This window comes from Galeopterus variegatus, unplaced genomic scaffold, assembly GCF_000696425.1.
Source record: "Galeopterus variegatus unplaced genomic scaffold, G_variegatus-3.0.2 Scaffold3429, whole genome shotgun sequence".
Taxonomy (NCBI): Eukaryota; Metazoa; Chordata; class Mammalia; order Dermoptera; family Cynocephalidae; genus Galeopterus; species Galeopterus variegatus.
The window spans coordinates 94634-109969 of record NW_007729540.1 but is presented as its reverse complement, the minus strand read 5'-3'; the positions used below and the strand labels follow the sequence as shown (position 1 = coordinate 109969).

The following is a 15336-nucleotide window of genomic DNA, read 5'->3' as shown; positions in this document are numbered from 1 at the left end:
TGGAGAGCAGGGAGCATCTGGAGTGGGGAGGAAGGAGGGTGGTGACATTGGTATAAAAAAAATAAGAGAAGAAAAACAGCATATATAGAAATCAAAACAGCATGGGACTGGCATAAAAACAGACGCACAGGCCAATGGAACAGAATAAGAGAACCCAGAAATGAATCCACATACTTAAGCCAATTGATCTTTGACAAAAACGTCAAGAACATACATTGAGGAAAAGACTGCCTCTTCAATAAATGGAGCTGGGAAAATTGGACATCCGTATGTAGAAGAATGAAACTAGAACTGTACCTCTCATCATATACCAAAATCAACTCAAAATGGATTAAAGACTTAAATATAAGACCTAAAATTATAAAACTCCTAGAACAGAACACGGGAAACACTTCAGGATGTAGAAGTAGGCAAAGACTTTATGAATAAGACCTCAAAAGCAAAAGAAACAAAAGAAAAAATAAACAAATGGAATTATATGAAAAGTTTCTTAACAGCAAAAGAAACAACAAAGAAAAAAGACAAACTACAGAATGGGAGAAAATATTTGCAAAGTATGCATCCAACAAGGGATTAATATCCAGGATATATAAGGAACTTGAATAACTTAACAGTAAAAAAAAAAAGTAACCCAATCAAAAAATGAGCAAAGCGGCTGAATAGGCATTTCTCAAAGGAAGATAAATGAATGGCCAACAGACATATGAAAAAATGCTCAGCATCACTCAGCATTCAGGAAATGCAAATCAAAACCACATTGAGATATCATCCCACCCCAGTTAAACTGGCTATTATCAAAAAGACAGAGAATAACAAATGCTGGTGAGGATGCAGAGAAAGGTGAACTCTTCTACACTGTTGGTGGGATTGTAAATTGGTGCAGCCATATGGAAAATGGTATGGAGGTTCCTCTAACAACTACAGATAGAACTGCCATATGATCCAGCAATCCCACTACTGGGTATATACCCAAAGGAATGGAAATCATCTTGTCGAAGGGATACCTGCACTCCCATGTTTATCACAGCTCTATTTACAATAGCCAAGAGTTGGAACCAACCTAAATGTTCATCAATGGATGACTGAATAAGGTAAATGTGGTATATATACATAATGGAATACTAATAAAGAATAAAAAAGAATGAAATTCTGTCATTCGCAGCAGCATGGATGAGCTTGAAGAAAATTACATTAAGTGAAATAAGCCAGGCAAAGAGAGATAAATACCACATGTTCTCATTCATGGGATGGAGGGAGGAAGGAAGATCATAATACTACATTGATCTTTCAGGAGAGAACAAAACTGTGTTTTCTACAGTTGAGAAAGGGGAGGGGTAACACCAAGAAATGGGTTAACGGATACAAAACTGTCAGTTAGGAAAAATAAGTTCAAATTGATGCACAGTTGAGCTAGGCATCTATAATTAACAATAATTTCCTGCATGTCATCAAATTACTAGAAGAGAGGAAATCAAATGTCCTCAACACAAAGAAATAATTACATTTTCTAATGATGAATATGCTAATTGTCCTGGCTTGATCATCACATGTTGTACACAGGTATTGATATTCAACTCTGTACTCCACAAATACGTATAATCAATTATGTTTCAATAAAAAAAAAAGAAAAACAGCTTAAACAAATACTGTATGATTTCACTTATATGAACTATCTGAAGTAGTCAAAATCATAGAAACAAAAAGCAGAACGGTGGTTACCAAAGGCTGGTGGCAGGGGGATTTAGTGTTTAGTGGGTATAGTGTTTCAGTGTTACAAGATGAGAAAGTTCTAGAGATCTCTTATACAACATTGTGAATATATTTAACACTAATAAAGTTACACTTAAAATAGTTAAGATGGTAAATGTTAGGTTATGTGTTTGCATGCTGCAATAAAAAAAAAATGGCTTGGACTAAGGCTACTCTGAAAAGTAGGAACACAGGAAGGAGGAGAGCTCTAACTCCATGCTTATAATACCACCTCCCAAAGGCTACCCTGGTACCAAGACCCAAAGGCAGCAGAGCAGAAGACACCTACAGAGTAGGCTCTGACTTGCCCACTTCCTTCACACTCTAATATATTCAATCTTCTAAACCAAGTGAGGATGTCCAATTTCCTTCCCAAGCCCTATTCACTGTAACTGAGTGGATTTTCCCCCACCCCTTGCTCTCAAAAGCCCACAGCTCCTCAGCATAATTATCAAATACTTTGTATATGAAGTTGATGCTATCATGGCAAATATGAGTATAATTCAAACACTGACAGGTGGGTTTACAGATTGTATATAGAAGGAAAACTGCGTATAGAAGGAAACTATATCAAACTCCTACAAGTATTCAGACATGATGCTCAGCCCACTTCAGACACCATTCCCATGACAACAACTCATAAGGCAGGGGGTAATATTCCCAATTGACAGATGAAGAAATCAAGGCTCCATCTGGTTAAGTGACTTTATAATATTACATCTTTAGTACAGGGACTACCATGTACTATCACTAGATCACACTGCCTTGGTCTACCATGCCAGAGCCTATTCAAATAGCTTGCCTTTCTCCTACCTTTTAAAAAAAAAAAAGATTTGATTGCCACAAGTCAGGTTGGGCTTCTGCTGACTCTTGCATCTGACACAATGTGCCAATCAGAGGAACTGCTTGATAAATTATTACTTTTCTTTTTTTTTATTTTTATTGAATCAAAATTGATTATGCATATTTCAGGGGTTCAACATTGAGATGTGTTGATCAAATCAATATTACTAGCATATATATTGCTACAAATTGTAATTATTCTTTATCCCCCCTACCCAATCTCTCCCCATCCCCGTCTCCCTCCCCCCTCCTCCCTCTAATTACCCTAGATTTCTTCTCTCCTTCTGAAAGAATAATGGTTACTCTGTTGCTTCGTTGCCTAGATGATCAGTCCAATGCTGAGAGGTGTGATCACATCCCCCAATATTATCATAGAGCACATGCTTTTTCTGTCACTGTGAAATCGGCTTTGTGGAGAGAAACATCCTCTTCTTTATCTCTGCTAGTGACTCTCCTTGTGTCAATGCACTCCAGTGGCTGGTTGACCATCTGCATGGTAGTTGTGGCATCTAGCCACTTTTGCGGCAGCCATGGCTATTGTGGTAGCTGTAGTGGGCCACCCACACAGAGGTGATGTTTTTGGCATGCTTCTTGGTGCTGCTGACCACGTGGCTGGTTGTGGAGAGGGTCTGGTCCACACAGCTCCATACCTCAAGTCACCGGGCAGGCCCTGAAGCACTGGCGCGATGTGCCAGGTTGTGGGAGGGTGGTCCAGTCCCCAGCTCCAATCCTCGGGTCCCTGGGCAGGCACCAAGGCACTGGCATGGTGTGCCTGGTTGTGGGAGGGGGGGTCTGGTCTCCAGATGCATTCCCCAGGATCCTGGGTAGCCCTGAGGCACGGGTGGTATACCTGCCCCAGAACTAATTTTTTGTCCTTTGCTTACTTCTAAAACGGGGAACTTCCTGTGGGAGCCAGTACTTGAGCTGTGTGGTTGAGGTAGATTGCTGCTTTGCTGCTGTTTCCCTAGGGAAGGTTTTTGTGCAGCTCAGGGTTTAATGGTTGATCTTATAGGTACTTCTGGCTCTCCAGAGACCTGGTAGATCTGTGTTGTGTAGAAACTCTGATCTGAGCCTGAGTCTTTCCATCAAACTGCACCCCATGCAATTCTGCATTCCTGACCAGTCTCCTCTGAGTGGTCCTGAGCTGATGCAGGGGGAGGGTTGGCTGTCCTTGCTGTGTCCCAGTGTTCTCCTGGTGGGCCCATCTCCCCGACAGCCCATGCTCCAAACACTCCTGTGCCAGTCCCTTGCGATGACTCACTGGCCTCTGAGTGGCTCCTTTTTTCAGTTGTCGTGACTCCTTGCTCCTGTGTGGGTCCATGAGAACCTTACTAGTGGTCTTGCTGTCCTGGAGGCCACCAAGGCCCTCTTCTCCCCTGCCGCTTCCAAGTAACTCCATCCGATGGGCACAGCTGCAGCTTCTGCTGGCTCCTGCTCTAAGCGCTCAGCAGCTTGAGCCTTAAAGCTGCTGCAGCCCAAGACACTCAGAGCAGTTTTTTCTTTCTCTCATCGTGGTTTCTCCCCCTTCATGAACTCCGTAGGTCTCTCCTCCTCTTCTCCTGAGCTTCAGCGTTCCCAGCTTGGCTGATGTTACATCTTTATAGTTGTATATTGGTTGATCTCTGGGAGAGAGTGACACTGGGGACAATCAATTCCACCATCTTGACAGGAACCTCAAATTATTACCTTTTTCCTTGACATGACTATTTCACAGCAGCACAAAGCTACGCTGTATCAAGTGAAATTGCACTTCACTATATCAAAGCATTTCTGTCTCTCCTGCTTTGGCCACACCTACCTCAACAGATGCTGGCCACCTACCACCCCCAGGTGAATCATTCACTATGGGGTCCAGAGCTGTGTGGCACCATCATCCCCTGGAGTTGGCCGACTGACCTACTAACTACAAAGCACTCACTCTGGGAGTGATGGAGTGTTTGAATCGAATGTAGTGATGCTCACAGGGATGCTGGAGAATCCACTGTGAGCACCAGGGCAAGTGGAAGCATCTCTCTGCCACATAGTAGATCGGCCATTTGCACCGGCTCTGTCAATCAAAGATTCCAAAGAGGCAACCCTTGAGCCAAATCTGTCCCTCAGAAATGTTTAATTTAGCACGTAGAGGTTTACATAAAATTAACTGCCAATATTTTAAATTCTGGAAAGTTCACATAAATATCCAGATTTTGTACTTCTCTTGAAACAATGGAAGATTTGTCAATACTGGGTCCACTCTCCTGCACATAAACAAGTGGCTGGGCCCCAGCAATAGCTGTCTGCTTGCACACTGGTCACAAACCATCCTCACTCAGAAATCATTTCCACGACAACCTCCCTCAGGCATTGTGTTCATGGTCCCTTCTACAGAGCCAGAATGGGAATGCCAAAATGTCAGTCTACCTTGCTTTTCAATAGCCCAAACATTGTGCTGCAACTATTTACTTATTTCTGTGTTCATTAGGGGTATTGTTTTAGGAACCTAAAATGCAGCATCACATAATCACAGCATTATTAATCCACTGCAAATGGCTTCACCCATTACTGTTCTTACAGCTAATGTCTTGATTTCCTACTTATGGCAGAGACTCTCTTCAGACAAGAACCCACCTGTGTGAGCTGCCAAGACCTTGTCAGAGAAAGGGCTGTACAAATTTGCACTCTTCCCTCCTGCCATCTCTCTTCCTGCTTTTCCCCAAGCTCCACCAGGCAGTTCTGATTCCCAGGAATGCTCTGGCTGCCTGCCCTGGCGCTGACTTCTCTGGGTGGGGCAGCATGCTGCCGGGTGCAGGGCTTTGGCCCTGGAATGTACTTCCTCATTGAAGTGCCAAAGCCTGAACTGGGCAGATTCTAAACACAATGGCTTCTTAGCTACCAGGCATTTATTACTCTTGATCAAGAGATGAGTAAAAGGCTTTTTAAACTTTCAGAGAATTGGGATGCAGGTTAAGGGGAATAGTCATCCATTGTGATTGAATTACTCTAACTTTAGAAGAAATAAAAGAATATCTTCTAAAGTAACAAGTCATGTACTATAATTATACAATCAAAAAGTAACAATTTTCTTTCTAACACAACCTGGGTTTTTTTTTATTATTTATAAATGTTAAATGAGAGGTGAGAATTTATGCTGATGATTCCAAAAACTGTAGTTCTAAAATATTATTTTAGAGTGAATGCCAAAAGAATTCAGTCTATGAAAATTAATAGCTGGCCCTATTAGAATTTTTTAAAAATCTATTTTCTTATTTAAACTGTAACTCCATTACTTCCCAATATAATGCAATCTAATACACTTTTTCTATGTTTGGAAAATCGGCTTTCTACCATTTTAACTGTCAAAACTTTTAAATAAAAATTTAAGTAACTGTGGCAGGGTAATTCAGTAAGGTAACACTTTTGTTTCCCTTTGGCCAGTACAAAAGAATTTCAAAAAATGAGAGCTACTGTTCCTTGCCTGCCACGCTACCCAAGAACAGGTCTCAGGGAGCTTCTGAGTGAGGGGCTGCTCTGGAACCCAGTGTGTGGGAGGAAGAGGGACAGGGCAGGCTTGACAGCCAGTCTCTCTAGGAAGGCAAACCCCAGGTGCAGGAGGCTCCAGCTTCATCAAAGACCCCTCCCCATCTCACAAACACCCCAGACCAGCTTCATGCAGAACTGCCCACCTTCATGGGGCCTGGTGGGCTTGAACAAGGAGTAGCACACAAAAAGCATAGCATGACTGATGTAGGTGAAGACTAGAAGGCTCTCTTCAAATATTCTACCACCAGGGCCCGAGGAGTGGGGACTGACTCAGACTGGCTTTCCACCAGCCAGGTTGAATTGAGGCTCAATGCAGAGTACATTTGAATTAAAGGAACAAGAAAATATAACATTTAGAAAATGGAAAAAAATTCATCCCTGCACCACAACGTCTTCCATTAGTGCATGACAGCAACTCTTAACACTGTAACATTTGCTCAGTGGTCCTTCCCCACCAAGGACGATCGCACTGTCAAGGGGACGGTCATGTCTGGGTCCGCAGAGCACATTACAGTGTTCTGTCTCACCAGACTCAGACAAGATGGTATCAGTGCACAGTGAACCTGCTCCGCAGGAATCTTGGCCAAACTGCCTTTTCAAAGTTAGTTTCCTCACCAGCCAAATGGGGGTAACAATAATACTCTTGTGGCAAAGTTAAGTTACTGCAAATTTAAATCATGTTTTATTTTTGCCACTGTAGAACCATCAGAAAGAATTTCACTTCCTCCTAGACCAATGAGAAGAAGGGACCTCTAGTCCAATTTAATCTGACTCAAACACACACTTTAAATGAAACAATGGATGTCATAAATGCTATGTCAATTTTCACACAATGTACAGATGTTAATTTTTGTTATTAAATCCATTCACTTCATACAATATGGCAGGAAGACCTAAGATATCTGGGCTCCTGTACCAGCCCCACCTCTGTATAGCTTCTAGGACCATGTCTTCCTCATCTGTAAAATGGGAACATACTCTTTGCCTTACCGCACCTCACAGGGTCCTATTGTGAGGCTCAAATGAGATAATATATGTGAAAGAGCTGTGGAGAGTGTTAGACAGGGGTGATCTATAAGCAAACCACAAACCAAAGTCAGCAATATCACTTTACAGTAAAATTCTGTGAGCTTTGAGCATTGAAAAGGGATTACAACTGACTGATTAGGTTTAGATGGCTAGATAAAAAAATACAATCTGCACTAAAAACAAAAAACTTGAATAACCCAAATGTCCATCAATAGATAAATGTCAAACACTAGAATACTCACAGCAAGAAAAATGAATGCACTTTAGCACACGCTGCACACAATATTGATAAGAAGAACCAAGACATGAAACAAGACACCATGATTCAATCATTTAATGTTAAAAACAAGCAAAATAAACTAATTTCTTCAGGGAAGGCTACATAAGTAGTAAAATTATAATCAAAAGTAGGAAATAATTATTGCAAAGTCAGATAGGGGTTTCCTCTGATTGGGGGGATGAGATGGTGAGAATGTGATCAGGGCAATGCCCCTGGGGGACTTTGGGGGATGCTGGCTGTGGTCAACTTCATTTACACACACACACACACACACGAGACCATACGTGTGTGTATTTTACATACTTTCTATATGTATATTATGTTTCATTACAAAGGAAAGACCAACAATAACAGAAGAGCCAATGGGATTCTATACAAATTAAAGTTATATCAACAGTGCTCCACGAGACCATACGTGTGTGTATTTTACATACTTTCTATATGTATATTATGTTTCATTACAAAGACCAACAATAACAGAAGAGCCAATGGGATTCTATACAAATTAAAGTTATATCAACAGTGCTCCATTTTTTTTTTAACTTTTGCTAAGAGTTTGTTTTAATTTCAATCTCAGATACACTAAACTAAGAAATGACTCAGTTGAGATTTTATTTAAAATAAAACACCTTCAAAAAGAAAGTATAGTCATTAAGCAGGTCATGGTGATTCAAGTTGACTACTTGTCTACTTATTAATAATTACTGATTGCTCAGAAATTTTCAGGGTCAAACTAAAATTTCTAGTATTAGCCATAAAAAGACTACAGGGCCATGGTCATCACTAGAGCATATCTTATACCACCAACCTAAAACAAAGCGCAAGGTTACATGGATGACTTGGGCACACCATGACTTACCAGCTGGCTGTGTTTGTGCTACTCTCTTAGGGTAAGTCTTGCTTCGACTTCTTGCCACATTCTGATCAGGCCGGGGAAGTTGGATAGAAAGATCTCGGCTCATTTGCAAAGCTGTCCTGCCACTTGAAAATGCAACATTTTGATTAGCAAAGGTAAAACCACACAACCACAAAATTAAACGATGGCTCATTCAGAATATCTGCAAAGTACAGAGAGAAGAAAAAATATACAGACTCAACTGGCCATAAGCATACAGGGTTGTTTTAACTGGTTCTCATTGCAATATTGACCAAAGAAATAGTATTAAATTCTAGGAGGGATATATGTTAGACAGAAAGAGGATCTTTCAGAGGGAGAAGCAGGAAGAGTTTATTAAAGGAGGAGACAGATTTGGATTTAAGTAGAATGATGGGCTGGACCTCAAGAGTGCTGATGGTCTTTGAGCTCTACACCCAAAAGATGAAGAAATTATGTTTGAGCTAACTTATGCAAGAGCAGTGATTCCACATGACCATGTTGTATTTACACGGCAAGGTGTACAGCATTCCCCACAGGACCACCCAGTTTGATTTTATTCTGAACACTGCCATGGTGCTATCAGCTACTTATGATGCCCACCTTGCCTGTGCCAGACCAAGTGCCCAGGGAGACTGAAAATCTTCAAGCCCCATGCAAAGTGCTTCTTCTCCAAAAATTCCATGAGGATTCAAGAGAGCAAGATTTTTTTGGCGCTGGCCTAGCCTCAAGTAATTTTCCCCAGGAATCATGTAATTTCATTTGCTGGGTTTCAGTGAACATTCACCTTACTAAAAATTTATTCCATATTGCTGAATTTGAACCAGTGAATGACCCTGGCTTTCACACAGAAAATATCATTTAGATACAGGAAAAAATGAATTTCTATATGTCTAGTTTGATTTACCACAAGTGGAGCCACCTACAGGAGGAAATAAAAGCCTTTTAATGGTCCCAAATTGTATTTATTCCTATATTTACAGGATAAATATTGGCCAATGTTTCCCCAAAAGAGATTAAACGAGGCCTACAATGTAAAATTTATTTCATACATGCTTCTGTGCAAGTTTCCCCTCCTCACTACCCACATCCATCTTTATTAGAAATGAAGCCCACAACACTCATAATAAATGACTCATGAGGCTAACTGGGGACACCACTTGGTATGAGCTACCACGGGATGACAGGTCTCATCTATGAGTGTACTTCATGTTCAATAGTTCATGAGGATTGAGGAGGGAAGGAAAATGTGCCAGGTTTTCTTTCATTTGAAATTTAACGACTTGTTTAAAAGGTACAAAAGGTAACACAAATTTCTGAAAAGCTAAAAAAATTCCATACACAGAGTAAAATTCCATTACTATAAATGGTTCTGAGTATGAGGGTAAGACCTACTTACAACACACTTTCTCTGTTATCAGAACAACTTGGGCACTGTTTAATTCATTGCATAGAGGAAAGAATATTTGCCCTAAATACTATATCCCAATATGCGGACCACTGAGGCATTTTATAATGAGATTTTACTTTATTATTCAATCTTTCCTCATGGTTTCTCTCTCAGGAGCAAAGGAGAAACAAAAAAATCATATCACAAGATTAACTTCTATGGTCCAGAAACATAAACTGATCTGTCACAGGCTGTACAGGATCCAGGACTAGTACAAGCTTTCTAACCTCCGGACAGTCAGTATAGCACAGCCTGCTGGTGTAAGAACAAGGGACAGAAACACTTATCCATTTGGTTTCTACTTGTTCTTATTATTTCCTAGCAGAAATACTCTTGTGTAGTGTTCTTACTAATTCCTTGTAGCAGAAAGTGATTAAGTATAGAGATTTACAGTAGAATGTAGCTCTCTGATATAACAGGACAGAGCTTTATTTCCATCATCACCCACATCTCCGCCTCCTCACACTCTGGCACACACCTCCTTTTATGTTCAGTGGCACTGCCAGCAGCCCTTCAGCCTCAATGTGAGTGGGAGAGAAAAGAACAAGACGAGAGATACCCAGGTTCAAATCCCAGCTTTGCCACTTACTGGTTAAAGGGTCTTAGTCCAATTACTTTACTTTTGGAGGCTCCAATTTCTTCTCTGTATAAACAGGGATTAAGTAGCATACGTGAAAGCACCTGACACAAAAGAGGACTCTCTTACATGCTTCAGGAAATGTGAAATGCCAGGAGAGCTCCTGTGATTGAGTCCTACAAGCAGGACATCTGTGTGCCCATGGGGTTTCTCAGGCCTTGTTCTCATTGAGTATAAATTCTACACAACTCATTCATTCATCAAAACTAAGAGTCCCCTACAAACTTAATTATGGGTAAAGGCAAGGTTAATTTTTAAGGGGCCCAGAGAAGGAGATACCAATGGGTAACAAAATATTTAATCAACCAAAGATTTAATCGATCTCTATTTCAGATTACTGATCTCTGACAATTAAACAATAACCAAAGAATTTTAGAATGTCAGATTTCAGCTCAGGCTTTCCCCACAAATTTAAATTTGAAATTTGTCCCATATCACTAAAAAGTCTGTTTTTTGCTTTCTTGAGTAATGACTAATTTTCCCAAAAAGTGTAAAAATCTCCATGGCATTTTGCAAGCCCTAAAATGCACAGAGACACACACACCACTACCAACACATACACCATTGTACAAACACACACCTGACACCCACATTCTCACACTGCAGCCACTTGTTATGCTGTTCTTTAGCCCCCATGCTATAAAAGCCTGCAGGGTGCAGGGTGCAGGAGGGGGCTGTCTTGTTCCCAGAGCTCTGCTTTCACTCCAGGACATTCTCCAGAGTGTCTCAAGAAAGGGCAAAGCATATGATGCTGGTTAAAGGCTGGTTGTTTGTCCTCTTTTGACAAATATGTGTTAACAACCACCCAACAATGAGAGATCTGTCCCTGCCTAAGCTCTGGGTAGTGGGATGAAACATCTTTCTTCTGAGGGTGGTATAAGATTAGTGTTTCTATACACAGACATGTAGACTTAGGTTTCATTAAGACTTACTAGACAGTTAACATCAGCAATGAAATTCGAAGAGACTTAGCAGAGCCTCCAATTCTATAAAGGTTACTTTTAATTACCTTCTTGGAAAAAATATTTAATAAGCAAAATCCAATAACTTTCTAATAATAATTCCCAGTAGCCACAACATTTGCTTTTCAATAAATTTGGGAAATCAGGTACAGCTAAATTTGTGGAAGCCAACTACAGCTATGTTAAACAGCATAAATTGTTTTTTCAAACAATTCTAATAGTTTGAACATTAAGACAGATGCCTTTCCACTAGCTACATTTCAATGACATGGAGATAGATTTACATTCTCTCTATCACTGTGGCAATGTTTTATGCCACAACTGAAAGAATAGCCCAAATACTAGCTATCAGCTGTTCTTCTCAATATAAAAGTAAATAATCTTTCCTTAAATTCCTCACAATTATATCACCATCTACAGAAGAACCTTGATAGCCTAAGGGTTACATTTTAGATAATTATATAAATAGCAAGAATATCTATAATAAAATAACACTTAATTTTCTATTTAGTCATCAAATGAGCAAATATCCAAGTGAATAATAGGTAAAGACAAATGCGCTGAAAATTTAATATGAATCACTCTTTTCTTGATTATCTTTGGTCTCAAATTCAAGACCCAAAAAGTGGGTTATAAAAGAAAGGAATTAAAATCTGGCATACTATTGTCCTACAAACACTTGACTGGGCTTTATTTTTAAGTCTCTTAGGGAAGTACTTCATTCGGTGATGTCTACAATGGAACTGATAGGACAGTGTCCCATCTCCTGGGTGGCATTTCTGCACCCTGCTTCGGTTTTATAAGGCCTGGGGACCTACCTCACTGACTGAATAATACTGCAGCTCTTTGAAGGCAGAGGAGGTTAGATCTGATTCTTCGCACCTAAATACCATGCCTTGTACAACACAGGCTCTCCACTGAACAGATTAAATTGAAACATAACAATTTTTTCAAAATATAGAATTGACTCCCATGTTTAATGCTGGTATTAGAAAAAGACACAAGCACCTGCCGACCTGCACGGTGATCAGGCTTTTTCCGCAACAGGCTAATAGTCTGCCTGAAGGTTCAAGTCATGGGCTCTGAAGTTAGACCATCAGGATATGGATCCCACTTCACTTCTTCCTAGCTGGGCTACCTTGAGAAATGGCTTGGCCTTCTGAACCTTAGTTTTCTCATTTGGTAATAGACATAATATTACAGATTAGACCATCAGGATATGGATCCCACTTCACTTCTTCCTAGCTGGGCTACCTTGAGAAATGGCCTGGCCTTCTGAACCTTAGTTTTCTCATTTGGTAATAGACATAATATTACAGAAGACTGATGATTAAATGAAGCAATAAATGGAAAGCATTTAGCACAATACACGGCACTTAGTAACTGCTCAATAAAGTTGAGCTATCTTTGCTATCACTACTATATACAGACTTTATGGTGCAGAGAAAACATGGTGTGGTACACAATATAAAGTATCCACTGTGTTACAACAGGAGATCAATTGAATGTTCTAAGATCAATCAATCAGCTACTGTTCAGAATATCTTGTTTTGTAATCACAGAACATAATTAGAAATAAGCAATAATTGTATCAAAATGAGTTTCCGAAGATAATATATTCTACTGCGTTCTAAAAGCCTTAAACTTAACAAAGCTAATGCAGACATTAAATATAATTAGATCTGGAAAATCATTTTTGTCAAGAAAGAAAGTTTTAATAAACTGTTAGGCTTACAAAACACATTGGCACTGTGTAAGAAGAAAAGAAAAATATTAAATCACAGACTTCGTTTTACATGTATGTGGATAGCTGAATTAAATATATATTTACACACACACACCCCAAGTAAAAAATGACATTTACCTATATCGGTGCTTGTAACTTATGGATCCAAACTTGCTGAGTTTTCTTGACAATGAATTTGACTCATTTTCTGGCATTCTAATTAATATTTAAAAGAAAATTAAAGACTCATAAACACAAATACACAACATTTGAACATAAAGCTATGTAAAAAATATTAACACTGCAACACTTGAACAGAGCTAGTCAAAGTATTTTATTTAATCTACATATTGGCAGGAAATAGTAATCAGCTATTTTAAGCTAATTTGAAACACAACCACACCCTAGGATTTTATATACATATAATACCAAATACTCATACTTTCTGAAGACTATCATATACATAATTGCCCTAGGAAGCTTTAGTTGTGATTCAACTTACTTTCTCTGCTTAAATTATCTTGAGAATTTTGTCACTGTATTGATTTATTCATGTCAAGGTTTTCATGGCAGTTAATCATATCGAATGTGGTGGCTCACTCTTATTTATACAATCTATTCCAGTACCTCCTATTTTCAATAGACACCACCATGGGGAGCTCCTTGGCCCAGCCATACTGAGCTGTACGCAATGCCTAAGGCTTTCTGGGCCACATCCCTCCCCTAATACAAAACTGTATAAAGGACAGCAGTCATTTTACAATACATCTCCAACGTCATACTGATATCCAGGAAAATTGCTCCATGCAAATCAAATAGAAATAAGGGGAAGAATCCAATCTTGTTTCAACTAAATTAAGCTTTATTTTTTGGTTTTTTATTACCTGCTAAAATTTTGTATTAACTTTACAACGTAAGGACATGAAACAAACAAAAAACGTTATTCCCACAATCCAATGGTCAATTCTCTGTCCTTATTCTACTTGACCTCCCAGGAATACTGCATGCAATTGCCAACACCCTGTTCTTCAAGACCCTGTCCTCCCTCACTTCCCAGGACACAACACGCTCTCCTCAGCTGGTTCTTCCAAATGCAGGAGGGCCTCAAAGCTCAGTCCAGGGCTTTATGCTTCTTGCTCTCTTTACTTTTTCCACAGGGATGTCATCCAGCCCCTCCTGTCTTAAATACCTACCAAAGTTACATCATCAACCTTGGTCTTTCCAGTGAACTTGTACATCCAACTGCCTTACTACATCCCCACATAGTTGGCAAATAGGCATTTCAAACGTAGTACAACCACAACAGAACACTTAATTTTTACCAATACCACACAGGTGCTGGCCAAAGCTGCACTTTTGACATAAATATTTAAAAAAATATATATTACTCCAGATGCTTCCTTATAGTGTGAGCAAAAAAGATATATCTATATGTATATGTGTACATGTTCATTTAAATACATACACGTATATTACACATATGCATTTACATACATACATGTATATATGTGTGTATATATATGTTTGAATTAATACAATTGAGAGAATTAGGAACTGAAAAAATTAATTAAAAGGACAAACTTCTAAATTTCTGTTCATAAACAGAATTCCTCTTATAAAAAACAAATGCCACTTTAATTTATTAGAAAAAAGAACAAAACTTTCACATTAGCATACCTGAAAAATGTATGTTGTTCTACACTGCACTTCCAGAGATGCTTGCAAGCAGTTTTACTTCGAGCTTCAAAAAAGAATGAGGTTTCATTGCACTGAGAGAGAAAGCGAGAGAGAAAGCGAGAGAGAATACGAATTACTGACCATAGCATTCTTCAGATGACAGTCCTCTCTAGGTAACAAAAATTCAAGCAAGCAGAGAGATTATCACTAACACATAAACAATGATTATTTCTTGGTAACTATCTTTAGAGGGTTGCATTAAAATCATCTCCCAGTAACTAAAATTACAAAATATAAATTCTATTTAAATCTTACTGCAGTCACCTTTATTACCTACTTCTACATCACACCATGACTATGGATAACTCAGGCGACAGTTTTGAAGTACTGCAAAATCTTCCCTCATAAATGGCTGCTGATGGACGAAAAACACTCACTGTGTGGAAATCAACTCCCAATAACAAAGGAGATGCCCGTAAATTCAGTCCTTAACTGTACTCATAAACACAAAATTGTCAGTACAGAGGAATAACTGAAGTCCTTTTTTTTTTTTTTTTTTTTTTTTTTTTTTTCAAAAAAAAAAAAAAAAA

At 39.2% G+C, this 15336-nt stretch overlaps 1 protein-coding gene across 1 annotated transcript in view; it reads right to left on the bottom strand.

Moving 5' to 3' along the window:
* LOC103600725 (band 4.1-like protein 4A) overlaps nt 1-15336 on the bottom strand; it is a 124731-nt gene that overhangs the window by 63496 nt on the left and 45899 nt on the right. Inside the window, exons 9-11 of the mRNA XM_008585048.1 lie at nt 14747-14838; nt 13208-13285; nt 8280-8401 (exon numbers count right to left, since the gene is read on the bottom strand). Of these exons, the coding sequence (XP_008583270.1) occupies nt 8280-8401; nt 13208-13285; nt 14747-14838 (292 nt within the window). The remainder of the gene's footprint in view (nt 1-8279; nt 8402-13207; nt 13286-14746; nt 14839-15336) is intronic.